This window comes from Crassostrea angulata, chromosome 4 (genome assembly GCF_025612915.1).
Source record: "Crassostrea angulata isolate pt1a10 chromosome 4, ASM2561291v2, whole genome shotgun sequence".
Taxonomy (NCBI): Eukaryota; Metazoa; Mollusca; class Bivalvia; order Ostreida; family Ostreidae; genus Magallana; species Magallana angulata.
The window spans coordinates 13,309,579-13,333,167 of record NC_069114.1 but is presented as its reverse complement, the minus strand read 5'-3'; the positions used below and the strand labels follow the sequence as shown (position 1 = coordinate 13,333,167).

Genomic DNA, 23,589 nt, shown 5'->3' with positions numbered 1-23,589 from the left:
CCAACTTTAATCTTTGAATTTCCAACTTTAAAGTTGGGATTCAATTCAACATATTTATTAATTGTTCAAGATTATCATGCACATACTACCGTATATGTATGTGTTAACTGAAAATTCTTTGTTGAAAATTGCAGAATAGATTATTGTTTACATATACATGTCATTACTTTTCTTAATGTTTGTAATCTATCTATATATATAAATATAATAAAAATCAACTTTAAAGTTGATTTTTCCAACTTTAAAGTTGGAATTTCCAACTTTAATCTTGGAATTTCCAACTTGAAAGTTGGAATTTCCAACTTGAAAGTTGGAATTTCCAACTTAAAAGTTGATTTTTCCAACTTTAAAGTTGGAATTTCCAACTTACAAGTTGGAAATTCCAAGATGAAAGTTGGAAATTCCAACTTTAAAGTTGGAAATTCCAAGATTAAAGTTGGAAATTCCAACTTTTAAGTTGGAAAAATCAACTTTAAAGTTGGAAATTCCAAGATTAAAGTTGGAAAAATCAACTTTAAAGTTGGAAATTCCAAGATTAAAGTTGGAAATTCCAACTTTTAAGTTGGAAAAATCAACTTTAAAGTTGGAAATTCCAAGATTAAAGTTGGAAAAATCAACTTTAAAGTTGGAAATTCCAACTTTGGAAATTCCAACTTTAAAGAAATTCCAACTTTGGGAATTCCAACTTTAAAGTTGGAAATTCCAAGATTAAAGTTGGAAATTCCAACTTCAAAGTTTGAATTTTAAAGAAGAAAAAAATACAAAGTGGCACTAATACGCTTCCGTATTATACATTACAAATACCATGCATATACCTTTTGAAAAATATTGCTGTTAAGTAAATGCATACCATAAAGCTTTTGGGTGTTGATAAATATTTCAGTTAAACGCTGTAAATTTGACAACACCCTAGCTCTGTTTGCAGAAATACAAAAAACATTTCCTTTTATTTTTTTCTTCTGGCTGTAAATTAAATAACCAATTGCTTAAAGGTAGATGACTGATCACATTTAAACCCAAGGATAGCGTTCTAAAATGGGTTTTCTACATGTATGTAAAAGGACGTTATACAATTGAACCCACGTATGGGAATTTCTTCATATTATACCGTTGAATTCAGTCTAATGTTCCAAAATTTAATAATTAAGACTCGCAATTTATACAATTTCTTTGTCAGAAGGAGCATGATTCAACTTTATTTTGACTATTTTCCGCCACTGCCATCCCCCACCCCCATATGGTTGGAGAATACCCTCTGCAAATTGTTACAAAATTATTAAAATATCAATGGTGTGGATTTTTAAAAATACAATAATATAATATATTAATCTTTATATTATGAATACAAATAGAACCTCAAAAGAAAACTTTACACTGCATAGAAAAAAGATCAGTATCTGTTTTAGGTCTTCCAACTTTTCGGGATATTATGCTACTCATGTGACTTTTGTACTTCCGGTACGCATGGTCGACCGTAGTCAAAGGGGTTTGTCCGTTTGATAACCTTCAAACAGTCTTATACAACGGGGTTGAAGCAGGCGCTGTTCTAGTCCAGATCATGGCTCCAGAAGGCCTTTACGCAGCTTTCCGCAGGTTTTCTCACAGACTAGTATCTATAAGTCACAAAGCAGAGACAGATAAATCGCAGATGTATACAAATCTCTCAGTAAGGTTGAGGGCGCATCCTCTGTATCGTGCATACATTGAGTACATCACCGAAAACTTCAAAACATTCACTGAGACTGTGAAAACCCAGTATAAAGGAGTGATTGCCCAGAGGATACGGCGGACAATCGAGTATGAGAATACACATGGACACAAATCGCTGATCAGATTCTTGCAGAGTTTACAGAATGCGTTTTTGAGGAGAAAGGGGATGGGACTCTCTGCTCTGTTTGCTGCCTCAATGTTCTCATGGAATGAAGAAATCATTACAGATCAGGAAATTTCAAGGTTTGTGAAATCTTGCATGTTAATTTGTCATTCCCTTTCATCATTACCTATGGGCCAATCTGAAGGTAAAATCTTCAGAAAGTTGACTTAGGAGGGGGCTTTGATAAATATTATCTGTTAAGCTGTAATGTTATATTTTTTCATCTTTTGCAAAGGAGTGTTAAACGCACAACCTTTTATTATTTCAGTGCTATCGATGATATGTCGGAGATTCAGGCAATGGGCCGTCACCACCAGCTTGAAGGGGCTCATGCCACAGGATGTTTGAAAGACTGGGCACTTATCGTCAATGAACCATCACTGAAAATTTGGAGACGACCCCTTCCCAATTCTCATCTGTATGAATACAAAGGTAACGAGATGTACCTTTTCTTTTTAAGCCAAATTTTCGAGTAACATATATTGGTCATCTGAGATGCACACACTTTCAATGTGAGTATGTGACCAAGGTTAAGTTTCTTGACTTACCTTCAAATCCTAGGATGTTAAAAACTTTACAGGTTTATGTACATGCAGCTTCAAAAAAACTGAGAGAATTACAAAAAATATATTGATCATTGATAGTTTCTATTGAAAATGAATCTATATTAATAAAGATTTAAGAGACTAAAAGAGAGAGAATTATAGATGAATTTTTTGTGGAGAAAAGTAAATCTAAAAGTGATACATGTATATAGATCTACATAGTAGTTACAGAAACAATTTACATATTCAAGTCTTTTATTTTAGTATATGGAAAGTATGATGATGTGTCCCCATCAGCCTTTTACCAAGTACAGGTAAAAACCTATCAATATTAATTAATAGAAACAACAAAATGTGTAGAGTAAAGGAGTATTGTTTGGATAATTAGTATGGTTTCAGTGGGTATTTAATTTTTTTTTATCACTTGTATTATATAAAGCTTGACTTGGAGTACAGGAAGAAATGGGACCATTATGTTGTGAAGCTGGACGTCATTGACAAAGACCCACAGTCTAAATCTGAGGTTGTACAGTGGATAACAAACTATCCAGTAAGTACTGCGAAAACTATCTTAAATTACAGTGGACAGGAATGGTTAATTTTGGTCATACATGTATTTTTGTACCCGTTACCCATGTAGGTAATTTTCATTGCACTTAAAATCTATAAAAGGAGATCTTAAATTATTGTGATTTTATCATTGTGTATTCCATGACGTACATATCTTGATGACATTGATTACTGATGACATTTTACAGGCTACTTGGTACAGTCGAGAGTTTTTGTACATCAGAAGATTCAAGGTACAATATACAATGCACTGTAAAGTATTCAAATTACAAAATCAAAACATGTATCAAAAGTATCTTTTACATTGACTTTGTTACAAAATTTTCGCTTTGTTATAAGGGAAGTTCAAATCTGTATTTGACAAAATATCGTAATCATGGTAAACAAAATGATTTATTTAAAAAAAAATGAAAATGAGTAATTTTGTAGGAATACACTGTACAATTCATTGTGTAGTATTGAAGTACAAAGTATTGAAAATGTGTTAAATATCACTCAGGTCGACAGAGAAAGAAATGTGATGGCGTACATGGCCCGGTCAGTAAACCACCCAGAGTGTCCCCGCAAGGACGACCTGGTCCGGGTGGATATCTACTGCTCCTACATGGTCATCAAACCCAAGACCACATTCTCAGAGGTACAACCGCTAGACCAGTGTACCAAGATATCTGTATCACTGTTGTCTTCCACAAATTTTTGTTTACTTTAAAAATTTAAAGATATATTTCAGAAATAACTATAAAAGATTTTTTTTTAAATTTCAAAAGAATGTTGGAAAGGGAGGTTGGGGTTTTAAGGAATAAAAGGCCTTGGGGTAATTTCCTTAAATAAAAGCTAATGATTAATTTCATGAACATTAGGATTGTTAATGATATGTTGGCAGTTTAAGAAATATTGTATTGTTTCGTTTTCACAGAATGGCCTGGAGTATGTTATGACTTACCATGACGACCCCCAGCTCATGTACTCTGGTATTGCCTTCAGTTTTGCCACAAGAATAGGTTTGTACATTTGATTCTAGTAGGACATACCTTTATTACCAGTGTCAAAACAAAAAAATGTCCTGGTTTGTGAGATCACCCCCTCCTTTCCCTTATTTTGAGTTTAAAATCAGATGCAAGTTCATAAACTAAATTTAATTGGTTTTCAGGTTAAAATATTGCATAAAGAATACTGAGGAAATTTTTTATATACGGTACATTCTTCTACAGGGAATAGCTTACATGCCTTCTTGCTTCCAGCTTTTCCATTAAAATTGGAAAAAATTCAAATTTACAGTCTTGTCATTCAGATTTGCTAAGGAATTTATTTTCAACTTTGGTTTGTGTTATACCATTTCTTGTGCCTACAGACATAATGATGAGGATTTCTTTGATTTCAGGGGTTGATTTTGTGGACAAAATTCACAAAGCAGCCAAGGAACTACAGAAGAACTCGGGATATCAGTCAAGTTATACTCCACCCAGTGAAGCCAGCTCTGGGAATTACATACCGAATTACCAGTAAACCATGGACATCTGTTAAAAGTCATTGATTTCTCAGTATAAACTTATAGTAACATATAAATTTACATTTGGTGAATAATTTGATAAATTCCTCACAAATATTTACCATTTGAATGAAAGGAAAAAATGAAAAATACAGCCAGTTGTTGAATTTATAGAGTAAATCTCAGTTGCTCAGGGTTGAGTAGTAAAAGATATTTGATGAGAAAATGAGAAATGGATTTAAGAATGTTCATAATCATGTGGATGGTCATAAAGTCTAAGCAATCACATCACATTCAACATGAATATAATATCATAATGATAAAAAACCCCTCATAACTATGTACAATGTAACATCCATGGAATGATGTAGTAAAAGTGTGGCATCCATTAGCAGTATGGTCTTTGAGGAAATGATTTATCCTAATTCTTTTTGTGTATTGGGAATGAAATCCTAGAAGTTGCCGTCTTTGGGTTTTGTGTTGGGAGATATTTTGAAATACTTAATGCCCAAATTTTTAAAACATTTTAGTGTTGCTTGTTTGGGGTTTTTGTTTCCAAAGGGGTTTAATGTACTAAATAATTGTTTTGAACTTGTATTAATTATTTACATGTCTGCATACATGTATGTTTTATAAATGTACCATGTTCATCCTCTATTAATTGCAGCTCTATATCATTTTAACGTGTGTGCATTTTTGATATGTTAAAAAATAAATGTTTTTGATAATCATTGTAAAAATCAATGTTAGGCTGTTTCATTTAAGATATATTATGGGTTACCAAGCATCCATTTTATAAACAACATGATCAGCTCAATTGACAAACAGATTTACTCCTCTTTTTTTTTTGCCTGGTGCAGGGACTGAAAAAAGGGGGGGGGGGGGGGTTGGAGGAAATAAAAGATAAAATTGATGCATCATTTGGAAGTTTAGAATTTCAATTTTAATATTGTTATTTTTATTGATAGTTGTTAAATATAGGTTGATAGTTGTTAAATATAAGATTTTTTTCATATTAATAAATTAATTGATTTACTTGTTTCCTTATTGCCCCTTTTAATAATGGAACAGCCCTAGTCATTAATATTTTGCAGTTTTCATTATGTTTTGTCCAGTGTGTCAAGCATGTATTTACATTGATTTCAAGCATATATTTACATTGACAAATAAAAATAATCAACTGAAAATTTACGCTTTATTTTATCTTTTTGGCGCAGAGACCTGGTTATATAAAATGATGTGCTCGTAAATGTGACATCATTTATAGAGCTCATATTTTTGCAACTTGACCAACTTTTGCCTTCAATAATAGGCTCTGCTCTAAAAATCATGTGTAGTGGGAATGAACCAATTCATCACTGGTAAATCCAAAAATGTTGGTTTCAAGAAATACCAGTTTACAGTTAGTTTTCATTGCAGAGTTTATTTACTGTGGAATCATTATTATATGTACTGTGGGTGTCAATGTTCATGGGTATAGCCAAAGTGTTCCTGGTTGGTTGGGACTTAATTTTATTCATTTGGTAGAAAACTTGGGATGATTTTAATAAAAAATGGTGTTAAACAAATTCTTGTATATATTTATATATATACGTTCGCAAGTATGTAAATTTGTGGGCAAGGTTCACCCACAAACATTTGTCCCCTGCGAACAAAATTAGTTATCCAGATCTGACCAAGGGTGTACGGGGATTTACGGAATACAACCCAGGGTTAATCCACATACACCCTTGATTGGACCTGGATAACGAAGTTATTTCCTATGTTATACAAATTTTAAAATTATATTGTTTTAACAGTGCTTTGCAAACTGAAAATCAATCAATAATAATTAAAATTGTGCTGAAAATCATTTATTCATACATGTACCAATAGAATATTAAGAAATGATAAATGAGTTATTCATTTACTTCATTGAACGTTGCATTATTTTGTGATGTCGTATTTTATTTACACCCAGCTTCAGCAGGTGTAAGGAAATTTACACCTGGCTTGTAAACCAATCAGATCTCGCCTTATAAGCAACATGGGAAATGAAATACAGTCATGTAATGATGACTCCACAGCATTCTACTACATTACTTTTTATAAAAGTTTCAAGTGTACTTTCAAGTCAAACCAGGTTCAATACTTATTGATCAAATTTCACTGTCCTAATATTCAATACCTTCCAATGCCTCTGTGATATAATTGAAAACAAACAAGTTTCAACAATCATGTACAATCAATTTTATTTACCTGGGTAACATCAATTTTTAAATATATATTCAATGTTAAATTTTAAAAAAACTTTCACTAACAGTGACACCAGATCTTAACAAAATTTAATAAACATATCATATATTCCTTTTCACAATTGAAATTAAATATTTGCATATCTGAATGTAAGAAGTGACATCAGTACCAACAAATAAACACGATTAGTAAACAGTTTCACACACAAACTCTTCCGTCAATCAACATCTTCAGGCACGATGGAGACTTTGAAAACTCCAGTGCTGCGTGCAATCTGTAATGTAATCTTTTCACCTGTCTCAATGGCCTTGAAATAGTCTGAGGTTGATGTCACGACCTTACCGTTGATATGGGTAATGACATCAGTGGGTACTAGTCCAGCCCTGTTGAAAATACACAAAATGTCATGAACAGGCATTTACAGGGTACATAAACCATAGTACAAACAAAGTTGTAAATATTTTCAGTCTCATGGAAGGGTCTTTAATTAATGAACAAAAGTTGTATAATACCATTTATTTACAACTACAATGTACTTTGATTACCATAATCTTAATTTACAGCCATCAGAATAAAACACTGAATTACTTTGTGACCATTTTATTGGTTTGTAAATTCTTTTGTAAAATGCAGCCCTGGAATTTCTGGGTAACATTTGCTTGAGATGCTGAGGCATCAATATTTGTTGAATAGCAATTTTGTGGACTTTTTGTACAGTTGATTAACGAATTTCATTATTAAATGATTGATTAATTTCTAGCTCTATGATTGGCTGATATTCAACAATCTAGAAAAAGTAGAACGTTATAATCACCTGCACTTGATCAAGAAGGTCAATATAATAACTGGACATTTAAAAATAGATTGTCCAATAAAATACATGTATCATGTTTCTCAATTTGTTTGGCTACGGCTTCAAACTAAAATCTTTGCTTGATAACACTCAATGAGATATGTCTGTATAAATTCGTAGCTGAATTTAAAAATAAAATAATTATTGCTGTTTATTCGATCAATACGATGATTAAGCTATCCTCAAAGTACAATATTCAACTCGCCGGAATTGTACTTCTCGGGTAGCTAAATAATCGTATTGACCTCGAAAACAGCAAAAAATTGTTGAATATTTATTGATTATGTGTAATATTTTGTATTGATAGGATCATTTAAACTGATTTTCACTAAAACCTTGAAACTGATGCCCACAAATATCAATAAACCATATTGTATGTCCTTTAACTTGAAAAAAGAAAGAAAGCATTTTTAAATTAATGTTTGAATATAGAACCACTTACTGGTGGGCAGGTGAGCCAACATACACAGATCCAATAACAATGCCTTGTTCAACATTGGTTGGAAAATTTGGTGCCATTTTCTTCAGGTTCATTTGAAGGTCAGGGGTCAAGGACATGACACCAAGTCCTACATAATGCCTCTTGGGAGCTGGTTTAGGAAATTTCCCCTCAACTACATGTAAAAAAAAAAATTAACTTTAGGCATTTTATTTCGAGAGAATAATAAAAAAATCAGGCCCATAGGCCACATTGCTCACCTCAGCAACAGTAGTCATAACTTTTATCAGCTCAGCTTTAGGGAATCAAATACAAAATATTTAGTTAATTCAGTGGAGAAGACCTTGTATAAAGAGATTTTCAAATTTTTTTTACACATATTCTTATGACATTGAGCTCCTCTTGTTGTTTCAGTTTTTGAGAGGAAGATTTTTTTCAAGATTTTCTCTATTTCTTCATATGTAAAAGATTTAACCTCCATTTTTTGGCCCCACCTTACCTCCTGGGATCATGATTAGAACAAACTTGAATCTACACTACCTGAAGATACATAAAAACATGTTTCAGTTTTCTTTAGCCAAATGGTTTTTGAGAAGAAGCTTTTTTAAAGATTTTTTCTCTATTTGTTACTAATTTGTTCCTATGTAAATTTGAACCCTCCATTGTTGCCCACCACCCTGGGGATCATGAATTGAAAAGATGTAAATCTACACCACTTGAAGATGCTTATTGAAACATAAGTTTCAGCTTTTCTGACAAAATGGTTTTTGAGAAGAACATTTTTAAAATTGCCAACAAATTTTTAATAATTCTAAATTATCTACCCTTGAAAGAGTACCTGGTCCTTCATTTGAGCAATCTTGAATCCCCTTTACCCTTAGATGTTTTGTGCCAAGTTTGGTTAAAACTGACCCATTTTAATTAAAAGATGAAGAAAATGTGGAAAATGTGAACAATGACGCTAACAACACAGACAGGCGGAGGAGAACTTTGGATCATGTGAGCTAAAAACAAGAATTTTTGCTGAAAAATATAGATCAAAAATGTCTGTTGATTGACATTTTAATGCTCTTAGATTTCCAGTATGAAGCTCATTGGTAAAATAAACCTGGGAAATACACATTTCGGGGAAAGCATTTCTCACTCATGCACATTACCTCTTTTGGCCCTGTTCAGAAAGTCCACTGCTAAATCTGCTGGAAGGGCAAATGAAATTCCTGAGGTCAAGGTCATTGTGTTGATTCCAATGGCTTCACCATCCTGTTTGAGAAAGGTGACTTGTTTGTTTAAAATTTAAACCTTTGTTATATATCATGATGTACACCTACAGGAATGTAAATTAAACATGCTTTTTTCATGTATTCAGGATACATACAATATAATTATATAAGTATGTATGTGTACTTACATCCAGAGATAAACTCTGATGATTGAAGCAAAACACAATGGTACAGTGAGTTCATAACTGAATATCAATACAAAAAATAAAATATAAAATGATTTTTTTATATCAAAACAAAGATGATCATGAAGTACATTTTTGTGTATCAACCATGAATTTCCATGTAATATATGACATTGTGTATAATTTCCATATAAATATACTGTATATCTATAGCAATTTAAAGAAACAAACAGTCACTGATTTGATTGCTGTGCTGATTAAGATGGATTAAAAGGCTTAATTTCTTATTGGTAGTCAGGTTTATAATGACAACTTGGGATCTGTATGTGCATTTAACACACTTTTCTTTCCAGGATTGGCAAGGGTGAAAAAGTATTAGGCAAGTAAAGACATGAATTTCGGAGTAACATGTCTTATTAAGAGTGTTTTGTAATCATTGACAAATATTTACAATTTGTGTGTTTAAAAAATCAAATGTACCATACGGTAGGTTTATATGTTCGAAACAGTTTGGGACATACTAGTATACAAATGCAAATCTATGCTTGTTGCTTGCTCCTAACATGTTTTATGGTAGTTTAGCAAACAATCACAATTTTTTTGCATGCTGTAAATAATGTGCTTTTGTTTTTAAAATGTTTTTAAAAATGAAATTTACATTATCCCCCGTTGATGATAAAATACATGTAGCTAGCAGCAAACTTACTAGATTGATTAGAGGACCACCTGAATTTCCAACCTACAAAATAACACAAAAATCACATTACGATAAATCATATAATGGATTCTAATACAAAATAAATTAAATTGAATTCAATCCAAATTAAATACAGTGTAACAGAAAACATTGTAAAATATTTAAACAATTTTATACCATTTGTGTGTTTTTCTGACAATATTTAAAGGTAAAATTTACATTAATACAGTAAAACACCATAATACCAAACTCTCTTATACATGTAATGAATTGATGCTTACAGCAAAGTGATTTTCATTCCTCGTGACTTGTTCTAAACTTTACCAATATAACAAATTATGCTAATAAGGAAGAAAAGACAAGACATCTGGGTTATACCTTTTTTTCAAACAAATAATGAGTAGGAACTTTTGCTTGCTGTCGCATCATATTTTGTATTAAGAAGTATGAAATATATCATTTTGAGAACTGCTGAACAAAACGCTGTGATAGTTCTATAATAATGAAGTACATGACTGTATATGTAGCCCTGCCACCCCCCCCCCCCCAATATTACATACAGGCATATTTGCAGCTTACATTGATGATAGCATCATGTTGTATCATGGGTGGACTCTTGGTGAGGTTTCCCATTGTCTCCCGACCTGGGTTACTGACAATGCCAGCGGTGACCGTCTTCTGGAGGTTGAAGGGGCTCCCCAGGGCTACCACCCACTCCCCTGGGCGTACCTCAGAACTCTTACCAAGGGGGAGAGTTGGCAGGTTGTTCTGGAAAAAAAATCTTACATCATTATTTACATTTTACAGTAATATACATAGTCTATAGACAATTTGTGAGTGCATGAATTATGAGCCAGATTGGGCCAAGGAGAGAGAAAGTAAGCTCCAGACAAGTGATCTCCGATGAATAGATGGATGGAAAGACAGAAAGATGGATGGATAGACTGATCACTACAGGGCACCCACAGAGCGGGGCCCTAATAACTATACAATAAGTCATACAAAATAATGTTTTTCTGCAATGATTGCTACCTTCATAATCCAACAAAGCATATTTATTTGTTTATATACTTACCGCCAATACGTCTTTCTTTTAAGAAAAAAATTAATTGTTTGCCGTTGTATAAATATTTAATGTCTATTTTCTTGCACTTTGCAATTGTTTTAATAGTCAGAAATCTTTTTACTGCATGCACAGTAGTACTTTATATGACATATGGGTGCACTAATGGGCGCACATGTGCTTGATTTAGCTAATTAACTGGTATACACCAGTGTACACTGATGTAAACATTTAGTATTGTATATCAAATGCACTTATAAATAGTGTAGTGTACATGGAATGGGTAGTTAAGAAAAAAAATGGCGGAAAAGGATGCAGATTTAACCGAGAATCTGACATTCTACTACAATCCGAGGTTTTTTCTGATATAAATGCAATAAAATAAACATATTTCAAATTCAAGGGCTTTCATACAAAAGACAATTTGTATGCAACTTTTAATCTGTTATATTACTTAAACCATTTACATGTATCAAGTTTCTGATCATAACATTCGTCCGCCATATTGGTTTTACTGCTACAGTCCCTGAAATGCTCTACTTTTCCACTTGAACGGTGAGAGCATGCTGAGTGAATGGGGAGTGCATACTCAACAGAATTTTGGTAAGCGCTTATGAATGGTGAATGGTGAGCGAGTGCTGAGCGCAAAGTGAACGGTGAAAGATATGTGAACACAAGATGAACGATTTATTCCGAGAGCCCCGAGAGTTATTCTTACATTGTGTTTTATCGGTACTCAGGAAAAAATAACAAATAATTAAACTACACGTATGTATTGTTGTCAGCCTAAATTTAATATCATCTGACTGAACGATAAGTAGATGCCAAACCAACGGTGAGTGCAAGGTGAACGCTTTGTGAGAACCTGGTTAACACATGGTGAGAGCTTCCTGAATGATGAGTGCGAACGGAGCGGAGAGCGCATGCACAGAAAATGCATTGTGAGCGCCCAGTGAACGCACAGAAAAATCGGAAAGTAGAATGTTTCAGGGACTGTAAACCTAACAACTCATGCCCCTGACTCACTGTAAACAAATGTACATCCGGTGTACACCTAAACGCTACAACACTGCACTTAATTTACAAAGGTGTACACAGTGTAACATCTTTTTGGAAAAATCAAGTTGTACCCCCTTACAATTTACCTTTGCTTTCACACTAACTGGTTTCCGGTGTACACCTAAACGCTACAACACTGCACTTAATTTACAAAGGTGTACACAGTGTAACATCTTTTTGGAAAAATCAAGTTGTACCCCCTTACAATTTACCTTTGCTTTCACACTAACTGGTTTCCATTTATCAGGCCACAATGTGGTAGTGCTTCATATCTTCAGTGCTTTTATGACTATTAAAGGTATTCACAATTAGTATGTTTTGTTTCAATTGGTTTTTTTTATACATATTAAATTTTAGATATCGTAATCAATTTTGGAAAAAAGGTGCCTTTTTCACGTTGGGAATGGGGCCAAATATCATGAGTTCTAATTAAAGAGAATTGAGAGCCCTGGTTGCTAGAGGTTTCGATGTCCAATTAATAAATGAGGTGTGTATAGATTTCAGTCCTGTCAGTTTCAACAGAGCTATGAGTTGCATTCAATTTTCTTAAGAATTAATAGAGGGAATCATACTTGGTGAATATAAATATATGACATATATGATATTAATGAATCATAATTTACAGTTACATACTGTAACAAGAGGCCCAGGGGCCACATCGCTCACCTGAGCAACAATTGCCTTAATTCTGATCAAATTAGCATTACAGTATCAAAGTATCTTGACAACTGAGTACAGTAGATCTTGCTAAAAAAAAATTGAAAATCTGCCAATTTTTATCCACCTCTTATTTTGTAGTAAATACCAAGCCCCTTTTGTTGTTGTACCTGTAAGAAGATTTTTCTCTATTCCTATAACCCCCCCCCCTCCCCATTTTGTGGCACCACTATTCTCTAGGGAATCATGGTTTCATCAAACTTAAATCTACCTTTAATCTCATAACCTGTGCTTTCACACTAAGTACTGAGTTTTGGACCGAAGACTTTCCCAGAATATTTTTAAAGATTGTAAAACTTGATCCCCCAATTGTGGCCTCACCCTACCCCCGGGGACCATGATTTGAACAAACTTGAATCAACACTACATGAGGATGCTTCCACTCAAATTTGAGCTTTTCTGGCCTAATAGTTTTTGAGAAGAAAATTTTTAAAGATTTTCTCTATATATTCCTATGTAAAACTTGATCCCCCAATTGTGGCCCCACACTACCCTGGGGACCATGATTTGAACAAACTTGAATCTACACTTCCTGAGGATGTTTCCATTTTAATTTGAGCTTTTCTGGCCAAATAGTATTTGAGAAGAAAATTTTTTAAAAGATTTTCTCTATATATTTCTATGTAAAACTTGATCCCCCAATTGTGGCCCCACCCTACCCCCGGGGACCATGATTTGAACAAACTTGAATCTACACTTCCTGAGGATGCTTCCATTTTAATTTGAGCTTTTCTGGCCTGATAGTTCTTGAGAAGAAGATTTTTAAAGATTTTCTCTATATATTCCTATGTAAAACTTGATCTCCCAATTATGGCCCCCCTCCCCCCGGGGACCATGATTTGAACAAACTTGAATCTACACTTCCTGAGGATGCTTCCATTTTAATTTGAGCTTTTCTGGCCTAATAGTTTTTGAGAAGAAAATTTTTTAAAAGATTTTCTCTATATATTTCTATGTAAAACTTGACCTCCAATTGTGGCCCCACCCTACCCCCGGGGACCATGATTTGAACAAACTTGAATCTACACTTCCTGAGGATGCTTCCATTTTAATTTGAGCTTTTCTGGCCTGATAGTTCTTGAGAAGAAGATTTTTAAAGATTTTCTCTATATATTCCTATGTAAAACTTGATCTCCCAATTATGGCCCCCCTCCCCCCGGGGACCATGATTTGAACAAACTTGAATCTACACTTCCTGAGGATGCTTCCATTTTAATTTGAGCTTTTCTGGCCTAATAGTTTTTGAGAAGAAGATTTTTAAAGATTTTCTCTATATATTCCTATGTAAAACTTGATCCCCCAATTGTGGCCCCACACTACCCCGGGGACCATGATTTGAACAAACTTGAATCTACACTTCCTGAGGATGCTCCCATTTTAATTTGAGTCTTTCTGGCCTGATAGTTTTTGAGAAGAAGAGTTTTAAAGATTTTCTCTATATATTCCTATGTAAAACTTGATCCCCCAATTGTGGCCCCACCATACCCCCGGGGACCATGATTTGAACAAACTTGAATCTACACTTCCTGAGGATGCTTCCATTTTAATTTGAGCTTTTCTGGCCTGATAGTTCTTGAGAAGAAGATTTTTAAAGATTTTCTCTATATATTCCTATGTAAAACTTGATCTCCCAATTATGACCCCCCTCCCCCCGGGGACCATGATTTGAACAAACTTGAATCTACACTTCCTGAGGATGCTTCCATTTTAATTTGAGCTTTTCTGGCCTGATAATTTTTGAGAAGAAGATTTTTAAAGATTTTCTCTATATATTCCTATGTAAAACTTGATCCCCCAATTGTGGCCCAACCCTACCCCCGGGGACCATGATTTGAACAAACTTGAATCTACACTACATGAGGATGCTCCCATTTTAATTTGAGTCTTTCTGGCCTGATAGTTTTTGAGAAGAAGATTTTTAAAGATTTTCTCTATATATTCCTATGTAAAACTTGATCCCCCAATTGTGGCCCCACCCTACCCTGGGGACCATGATTTGAACAAACTTGAATCTACACTTCCTGAGGATGCTCCCATTTTAATTTGAGTCTTTCTGGCCTGATAGTTTTTGAGAAGAAGAGTTTTAAAGATTTTCTCTATATATTCCTATGTAAAACTTGATCCCCAACTGTGGCCCCACCCTACCCCCGGGGACCATGATTTGAACAAACTTGAATCAACACTTCCTGAGGATGCTCCCATTTTAATTTGAGTCTTTCTGGCCTGATAGTTTTTGAGAAGAAGATTTTTAAAGATTTTCTCTATATATTCCTATGTAAAACTTGATCCCCCAATTGTGGCCCCACCCTACCCCCGGGGACCATGATTTGAACAAACTTGAATCTACACTTCCTGAGGATGCTTCTATTTTAATTTGAGCTTTTCTGGCCTAATAGTTTTTGAGAAGAAAATTTTTAAAGATTTTCTCTATATATTCCTATGTAAAACTTGATCCCCCAATTGTGGCCCAACCCTACCCCCGGGGACCATGATTTGAACAAACTTGAATCTACACTACATGAGGATGCTCCCATTTTAATTTGAGTCTTTCTGGCCTGATAGTTTTTGAGAAGAAAATTTTTAAAGATTTTCTCTATATATTCCTATGTAAAACTTGATCCCCCAATTGTGGCCCCACCCTACCCCGGGGACCATGATTTGAACAAACTTGAATCTACACTTCCTGAGGATGCTCCCATTTTAATTTGAGTCTTTCTGGCCTGATAGTTTTTGAGAAGAAAATTTTAAAGAATTTCTCTTTATATTCCTATGTAAAACTTGATCCCCCAATTGTGGCCCCACCATACCCCCGGGGACCATGATTTGAACAAACTTGAATCTAAATTACCTGATGATGCCTCCACTCAAAGTTGAGCTTTCATGGCCTAATAGTTTTTGAGAAGAAAATTTTTAAAGATTTTCTCTATATATTCCTATGTAAAACTTGATCCCCCAATTGTGGCCTCACCCTACCCCCGGGGACCATGATTTGAACAAACTTGAATCTACACTTCCTGAGGATGCTTCCATTTTAATTTAAGCTTTTCTGGCCTTATAGTTTTTGAGAAGAAGATTTTTAAAGATTTTCTCTATATATTCCTATGTACAACTTGATCCCCCAACTGTGGCCCCACCCTACCCCCGGGGACCATGATTTGAACAAACTTGAATCTACACTTCCTGAGGATGCTTCCATTTTAATTTGAGCTTTTCTGGCCAAATAGTTTTTGAGAAGAAAAATTTTAAAGAATTTCTCTATATATTCCTATGTAAAACTTGATCCCCCAATTGTGGCCCCACCCTACCCCCGGGGACCATGATTTGAACAAACTTGAATCTCCACTTCCTGAGGATGCTTCCATTTTAATTTGAGCTTTTCTGGCCTAATAGTTTTTGAGAAGAAAATTTTTTAAGATTTTCTCTATATATTCCTATGTAAAACTTGATCCCCAACTGTGGCCCCACCCTACCCCCGGGGACCATGATTTGAACAAACTTGAATCTCCACTTCCTGAGGATGCTCCCATTTTAATTTGAGTCTTTCTGGCCTGATAGTTTTTGAGAAGAAGATTTTTAAAGATTTTCTCTATATATTCCTATGTAAAACTTGATCCCCCAATTGTGGCCCCACCCTACCCCCGGGGACCATGATTTGAACAAACTTGAATCTACACTTCCTGAGGATGCTTCTATTTTAATTTGAGCTTTTCTGGCCTAATAGTTTTTGAGAAGAAAATTTTTAAAGATTTTCTCTATATATTCCTATGTAAAACTTGATCCCCCAATTGTGGCCCAACCCTACCCCCGGGGACCATGATTTGAACAAACTTGAATCTACACTACCTGATGATGCCTCCACTCAAAGTTGAGCTTTCATGGCCTAATAGTTTTTGAGAAGAAAATTTTTAAAGATTTTCTCTATATATTCCTATGTAAAACTTGATCCCCCAATTGTGGCCCCACCCTACCCCCGGGGACCATGATTTGAACAAACTTGATTCTACACTTCCTGACGATGCTTCTATTTTAATTTGAGCTTTTCTGGCCAAATAGTTTTTGAGAAGAAGATTTTTAAAGATTTTCTCTATATATTTCTATGTAAAACTTGATCCCCCAATTGTGGCCCCACCCTACCCCCAGGGACCATGATTTGAACAAACTTGAATCTACACTACCTAATGATGCCTCCACACAAGTTTAAGCTTTCCCGGCCTAATAGTTTTTGAGAAGAAGATTTTTGAAAAATACCAACAAATTTTCAATAATTCTCAATTATCTCCCCTTTAAAAAGAGCGTGGCCCTTCATTTGAACAAACTTGAATCTCCTTCACCTAGTGGTGCTTTGTGCTAAATTTGGTTGAAATCTGCCCAGTGGTTCTTGAGAAGAAGATGAAAATGTGAAAAGTTTACGACGACGACGACGACAACGATAACGACGACAGACAACGGACAAATTGTGATCAGAAAAGCTCACTTGAGCCTTTGGCTCAGGTGAGCTAATAATATCTAGGCATTATGTCACAGATTATATTGATTACACTAATTCATTAATCACTACTACCAGACCTTCATTGATATATATAGCACACATACCTACCCTCTGTACTTTGACTGTGGCCAGATCACACACTTGGTCTACTGCCTGCACCACGCCCTGGACCTTCTCCCCATCATTCAGGCACACCTGGACTCGGGAAGCACCTGCTACTACATGGGCATTGGTCAGGATCAAACCATCCGAGCGCACGATAAATCCTGATCCACTAGCCCTTTGTTTGAGTCTACAATCATATACAGCCAATACATGTACACTGTATAATTTTGGTGGGTTTCTTTTTTTCAACCCAATAACTTTACCTTTTTAAAATTGACCAACTTTACAACATATAGATATAGAACCATTTAAACAAGACCTTGGACTTTTGGTTGGACATAGCTATCTATTTCTTGCATTAAAACAAGTTAAAAAATGATGCAGTTTCAAGCGAAATATGCACCGATTGCGTAGTCTTAGCTCAAAAGCCAGACAAATCTTGTTGAATTCAAAGAGCCATGGCGAAGTGGCCAGCAATGAAATAGACAGGCCTACATCACATTGCTGTTTGACCCAACTACCCAAAGTCCAAGCTCTTGTTAAAATGGTTCTAATGGCTTGGCCTGCATGATATACTTTACTTAATTAATATGTCTTAATTAATATGAAATGCTGCACACTAGAAGAGATTTACATGAAGAAATTTACACAATACATTTTCAGGCCATATGCCAACTGAAAGCATCTTTTGGTGTATTAGAACCATTTTAACAAGACCTTGGACTTTCAGTAAGATCTAATCTTTTTCTTGCAACAAAACAAGTTGGAAATGACGCTAGTTTTAAGTGAATTATTAATATACATATATGATTGCTATACTCTGTCTCGAGTTTTTGCTTCCACCCATTTTTGCTTGATATTTGATAATATAAATACCTTTGTGCTCAAACTTACGTTTATCCACTAATATAAAAAAAATGTCCAGATTATCTGTTTTGAAACACCCCCTCTACCGCATTAGGTTTCAATACACATCCCAAAATAAAAAGTCTACGGGGATTTTGCATTGCATCGGCCATTAATAAGGCCGGATGATAACATTGAAAAATTGCACGAGGTATCCCGAGTACTTCCGAATGGAGAAAAGATGTAAACATTTCCCATTATAAATCTCCATAAGAAATTTGTTTTTGTTCCTGTGAACTTTTATGGGTAAAAAATGATAATTGTTCAATGAAGATATCTTGGATATATTCCCTTTCATAGATTTCAAGTGTATTTCTTTCACTGCAGGTATGTGTACATGTATATTTTTATTAAAGTGATGGAAGCAATATAACTTGGGACAGACTATAGTTACTAGCTGTCTTATAATTTAGCTCAAAAGCCAGACAATGAAATCTTGTTGATTTCAAAGATCCATGTATGCATGGCTGAGTGGCAGAGCAATGAAACAGACATGCATGCCTACATCACATGCTTCAGAGTCTGTATACATCTCATTATGCTTGCTATACATGTATGTATTAAAATCTAAAATTTGAGAAAACCATGACCGAATTACAATTATGATCATATATCATATATGGATCAAATTACCCATATCTTTCATTTCCTTTGACAACTTCTAAAAAGACCACAGCTGGCTGGGCTTGTTCCACTATGTCCGCAATGAAATTAAACCGTGCTCTCATTCCTGGGCTTTGAGCACACTCTGCTCTCAGATTCAATGCATTTCCAAGTCTTAGTCCAAGATCATTCCAAAAGTAAGTGTCAATATTCGCACTTGTATAACGTTTTTTCTGAATAAAATAAAGCACACAACTTGACAGAATTGATGCAGAGAGAAATTGAAAATATGGACGTCTATTTTGGAAGTTGGCTTGAAGTTTATTTAGGCCTAGTAAGCCTAAGTCTGCTTTTTGAGAAAGAAAACTATTTGTGTTTTTCACGACAGTTCCTCTGGAATCGATAACACATCTTCTACGAATAAAATTTCCCAAAAATAAGGTTTTCCCTCGAAGTGATGTCATTTTGCTTGCACAGGTTGCAACGTTGCAGCATAGTCAAGCGTCCAACAGCTGCTTTTTCGGACGACATCCTATTCCGGAAGAAGTGGCTAAAACCCGTAAAATGATCGAACAAAAAAAAAATCAAATTGACTTTTTAAAATAATACTTTTTCATAAAGATGGGTGCGTATACACTATTTTTGAATATCTAGTATATCATGAAAATCCTTCATAAAATTCACCACTCAAAACACTTTAGATATTATTTTATCATGGCTTGTACAGTCGATGTTGAACATGTTGAAGCATCCGGAAACATTTTGAAATCTATATAGCGGTTACTATTTCCGATATATATTTACGCCAAAAGATGTTTTATAGAAGCCGTTGTAATATGATTCATAACATGCAAGACTAGAGAAAATCATCTGCCATGCTTCTCAATTTTTGTGACAGCCGGTTATATCCGAAAATAATTTGTGATAAAGTGTCCGTAGATGGACATGAAGTGGATAATCTAATCTCCGAAAACTTCTCAAAGCGACAGAAGGGGTTTCTTGGAGAATCCTTCATTAAACCACCCGTGTTGGTTACCCTTTCATTTCCATGCAACATTGAGATAAAACGAATCATTATTAACCCGTGTGTTGGGGCTCAAAAGTCATCAGGAATTGAGATATACAGTCGGAGCAATGAAGTGAGATCTGGTCCATTGTGGAGGGACGTTTCTGTAAACCCCCCAAAAGAAAAAAATGATTATGAATTTATTGTTAGTGCCGTGTTTTCACCAATTGGGAAGGTTCAACTTTCAAACCAAGGCTCAGTATGTTTTGAGAACCAACTCTTTCAGTCTCTGACAGGAAAAGAATTGCAGCCAGTTTCAGAGACCTCGTATGAAAACTGTGTGTATTTAAAAGGAAGAAATTCAAGAAACTTGAATTATGTGAGTGACCTTAACATAAGGATTATGAAAACTGCCTCAGGCAGGTCGGTTGCCATTAAGAGTATTGAAGTTTGGGGGCAGCCCTCACGCTCAGTGCCACAGTCAGTGAGACAAAAATTAGGCCAGTTGTTTACCAGCATCCCGAATCAGGTCACCTATGTGGAAAAATTTCAACCACAAGAAGTTGAAAAATTTCAACCACAAGAAGAAAATTCACCGAATAAATCTTGTATTCCTGCAGGTAGCCAGACTGTGCATTTAGAAAATGGGGTGGAGGTTCCGGATGATTTTATTGATGTTGTCACTTGTGAAATAATGACTGTTCCTATGTTATTACCTTGTGGTAAAAATGTGGATCAGTTAACATTGGAGCGACATAATTCAGTGGAGGCTTCATGGGGACGAATACCCAGTGACCCTTTTACAGGAGTTCCCTATGATGACAAGAACAAGCCACTGCCAAATGTCCCTCTGAAAGTTCGTATTGACAAATTTGTACTTGAAAACAGTGTGAAATTACAGCATATTCCTAAAACTCTTGGCAGTAGTGCTGGAAGTTGTTCAAAGTATGAAAGACAGAGGAAAAATACTAGTAGACTCATAGAATGTGAAAAACCCTCAGAAAATGTAAACAATTGTGAACAACATAATGAATCCGATAAAACAACAACAACTCAGGGCAGAAAAAGGAGAAAAATGTTTACTGGGTTTGAGAATACTACATATGTGAGATGTGGAGAGCTTGATGGTAAGGATTCTAGCACAAGATCTGATGTTATAGTAAGTGATAATTCCAAAAGAGCTGATATAGATCCTCCAAGGAGTAAAGAAAAAAAAATAAAACTTGATTTTCAGTCATCATCTGTGAAATCAAAGACTCATGAGGAGAAATTAAAGGAGAGTATTGATTCTGCCTTTAGTGATATCTTAAGTCAGTTACCGTCCTTCACAAAAAGTAATTCCAACGCTAGTTCCTCGTCACCTGTCATTCAAACTCATGTCAAATGTTGCAGCTGTTGGGAACAAACGGAATCTTTATATAGGGCACCGTGTGGACACCTGTTTTGTAGGGCATGTGTACTAAAAGACAGCAAGCAGGGTTTGGGGGTGTTTGATAAAGAATGCAAGAAGACTTGGAAGTCAAATCAGATATCCAAAGTTCACTGAATTAACACTTTCAAATTGAATGGAAATGTGTATGTTAAGTGTGAATAAATATACTTGCATTTTGTAACATGTCTCGTATTGGGGGCTTTTCGACTTTCGGTTAAAAAGACCTATTGTTTTTGTTCTGTTTTATTATTATTATTCTTCTCGACAAAGTTTCGTCGGCGATGTTTTTTTGAAAACGGTAGGAAAAAAAAATAAATCTAATGTTTAATTATTGTAGCAATCTTTTAGTTCTCCAGTATGTCCATTTTGGACCTCTGGTTTATATACTTCGGGTTAACACATACAAAATACAAAAAAAATTCAAAGGACCCTTGTATCTTTTTTATTTTTTGATTATAAACTAAGAAATTTTGGAATTAGATACTTCATGCTATGATATACAAAATTGTAAGCAACAACTTTTTCGAGATATTAATATTAGGCTTCAAACTTTGAAAAAAGGGGGATGAAAAAAAGTAGAAATTAAAATAAACGACGATTTTTTTGAAATGAGGCATTGGGAATGTTGAAATTGTCCTAATCATCATATATTTTAAGTTTCATTTAAAACTATTGAGAAGTTCCGGTTTTATAAGTAGATAAAAATTGTCTATGGGAGTTTTAATGTAAAACTAAATTCACATGTGTCACATTTTCTCAGAGAGTGTTTAAGTAAATATTTTATTAAAAAATAAATATATTTCATATTTATATTACATGTATGGGACCTAATGCGCAGACTGGAAAAGGGTCTGAAAACGATATTCCGGAAAATAAGGGATCTTGAGGGGTCAATATTCAAAACCGCCCTTTAGCTGTAACTTTTTTATTTTTCATCAGATTTTAAAAATCTTTTTGGTTTATAGGTCAAAGTGGAGAGTACCATTTAAAATTTATGGTATGAGGGGCCACTTTGTGACTCCTTATAGGGATTTTAAGAGCCTAAAAATCACTACTTTTGTAAAATTTTAAAATCTATTTACCGTTTTATCCCACTTTGCTTAAAAACAATGTATAGAGATAAATACTCTTAACATACCAAGTCTTGGGTCCGAGAAGTAAGTGTTTATTTTTATAGAATTTATTAAAAATATTCTTTACAAAGTTAAAAGTATATCTACTTATAGAGTTTGATCTTGAGTTATCTTTCGTTTGACATTGCATTACTTACAAATTCTTATTAAGGAAATGCTTATACATGTTATACTAAGGCTTGAAGAATTTGGAAAAAAAACTTAGACATGATATTTCCTGACATTCAATAAGGGGATGTCAAAAAGCCCCTACTTTTTGTTGAAGACAAAAAAAGTTCTAGTTGGTTCAGCTTGTACATGGGACCTATTCCCATAGAATGGTATGTTTATGCCTAGAATATCATAACGTATAAAATGCATTAATTATTATAATTATGAAAATGATTTTATTTCTTTGACTCAAATGTAATTGGATATAAAGGAGATACTATGTAAAGCGTAGTGCGTAGTTTACTTGTAGAAGTTATCTCCCTTTAAAAATTTAAATAACTTCAATTTATTGATTGTACATCAGTAAGTGAATACCTAAAGCTTATGTGTTTTATGCCGTTTATTTTTATTTGTTATATTGTTATTAAAGGGTCAATTCTATTCTACTGTATATAAATAAAGGCCCGTTTAACGAACCCCATCAGGAGTGTTGATTCTTATTTATACATCACCGTATAATCATGTTACAATTTTTAATTAGTATATTTATAGCTCATATTCATTTGATTTACAATTAAATAATATATTATACAATATATTAAATAATATAGCTTACAAGAAAAGCTTTGATGTAACATAAAATCATGTGGATTGTGGTCATTAAATTTTTTTAATTTAATGAAAACAATGCTGATATTACTATCAAGTGGATGTGTTCACTAGGGAATTATATCTATTTCCTCTTTGAAGCTGTCTTGCCATGGTATTACGTGCAGTTGAATAACTATTTATTTTACCTTAACATTAAATTTAAAGGTGT

General features: G+C 34.3%; 3 protein-coding genes across 3 annotated transcripts; 2 read left to right on the top strand and 1 right to left on the bottom strand.

The window, feature by feature from the left end:
- Window positions 1-1,450: 1,450 nt before the first annotated feature.
- On the top strand, window positions 1,451-5,664 carry LOC128180427 (stAR-related lipid transfer protein 7, mitochondrial-like). Its single transcript, XM_052848538.1, has 8 exons — window positions 1,451-1,953; window positions 2,142-2,305; window positions 2,683-2,732; window positions 2,858-2,968; window positions 3,177-3,221; window positions 3,488-3,625; window positions 3,905-3,989; window positions 4,370-5,664. Exons 1-8 carry the CDS (start codon window positions 1,559-1,561, stop codon window positions 4,492-4,494), a joined length of 1,113 nt encoding a protein of 370 aa, XP_052704498.1. The 5' UTR covers window positions 1,451-1,558; the 3' UTR covers window positions 4,495-5,664.
- A 1,075-nt stretch (window positions 5,665-6,739) lies between these two features.
- Window positions 6,740-19,599, bottom strand: LOC128181202 (serine protease HTRA2, mitochondrial-like). The gene is made up of 7 exons (XM_052849508.1): window positions 19,079-19,599; window positions 17,543-17,726; window positions 10,686-10,874; window positions 10,116-10,148; window positions 9,162-9,264; window positions 8,008-8,179; window positions 6,740-7,095 (listed from the first exon to the last, which is right to left on the bottom strand). Exons 1-7 carry the CDS (start codon window positions 19,510-19,512, stop codon window positions 6,930-6,932), a joined length of 1,281 nt encoding a protein of 426 aa, XP_052705468.1. The 5' UTR covers window positions 19,513-19,599; the 3' UTR covers window positions 6,740-6,929.
- A 79-nt stretch (window positions 19,600-19,678) lies between these two features.
- LOC128181201 (RING finger protein 37-like) lies at window positions 19,679-23,253 on the top strand. Its single transcript, XM_052849507.1, has one exon. It carries the CDS (start codon window positions 19,924-19,926, stop codon window positions 21,598-21,600), a length of 1,677 nt encoding a protein of 558 aa, XP_052705467.1. The 5' UTR covers window positions 19,679-19,923; the 3' UTR covers window positions 21,601-23,253.
- The last annotated feature ends 336 nt before the right edge of the window (window positions 23,254-23,589 follow it).

Excerpts from the sequence above, each read along its gene's own strand:
- LOC128180427 (XM_052848538.1), top strand. The coding sequence starts at position 1,559 with ATGGCTCCAGAAGGCCTTTACGCAGCTTTCCGCAGGTTTTCTCACAGA. Across the intron at positions 1,954-2,141 it reads ACAGATCAGGAAATTTCAAG|TGCTATCGATGATATGTCGG; the intron begins GTTTGTGAAATC and ends TTATTATTTCAG. Across the intron at positions 3,626-3,904 it reads CCAAGACCACATTCTCAGAG|AATGGCCTGGAGTATGTTAT; the intron begins GTACAACCGCTA and ends TCGTTTTCACAG.
- LOC128181202 (XM_052849508.1), bottom strand. The coding sequence starts at position 19,512 with ATGACATCACTTCGAGGGAAAACCTTATTTTTGGGAAATTTTATTCGT. Across the intron at positions 10,875-17,542 it reads CCACAGTCAAAGTACAGAGG|AACAACCTGCCAACTCTCCC; the intron begins GTAGGTATGTGT and ends TTTTTTTTCCAG. Across the intron at positions 7,096-8,007 it reads GTTGGCTCACCTGCCCACCA|GGCTGGACTAGTACCCACTG; the intron begins GTAAGTGGTTCT and ends TATTTTCAACAG.
- LOC128181201 (XM_052849507.1), top strand. The coding sequence starts at position 19,924 with ATGCTTCTCAATTTTTGTGACAGCCGGTTATATCCGAAAATAATTTGT.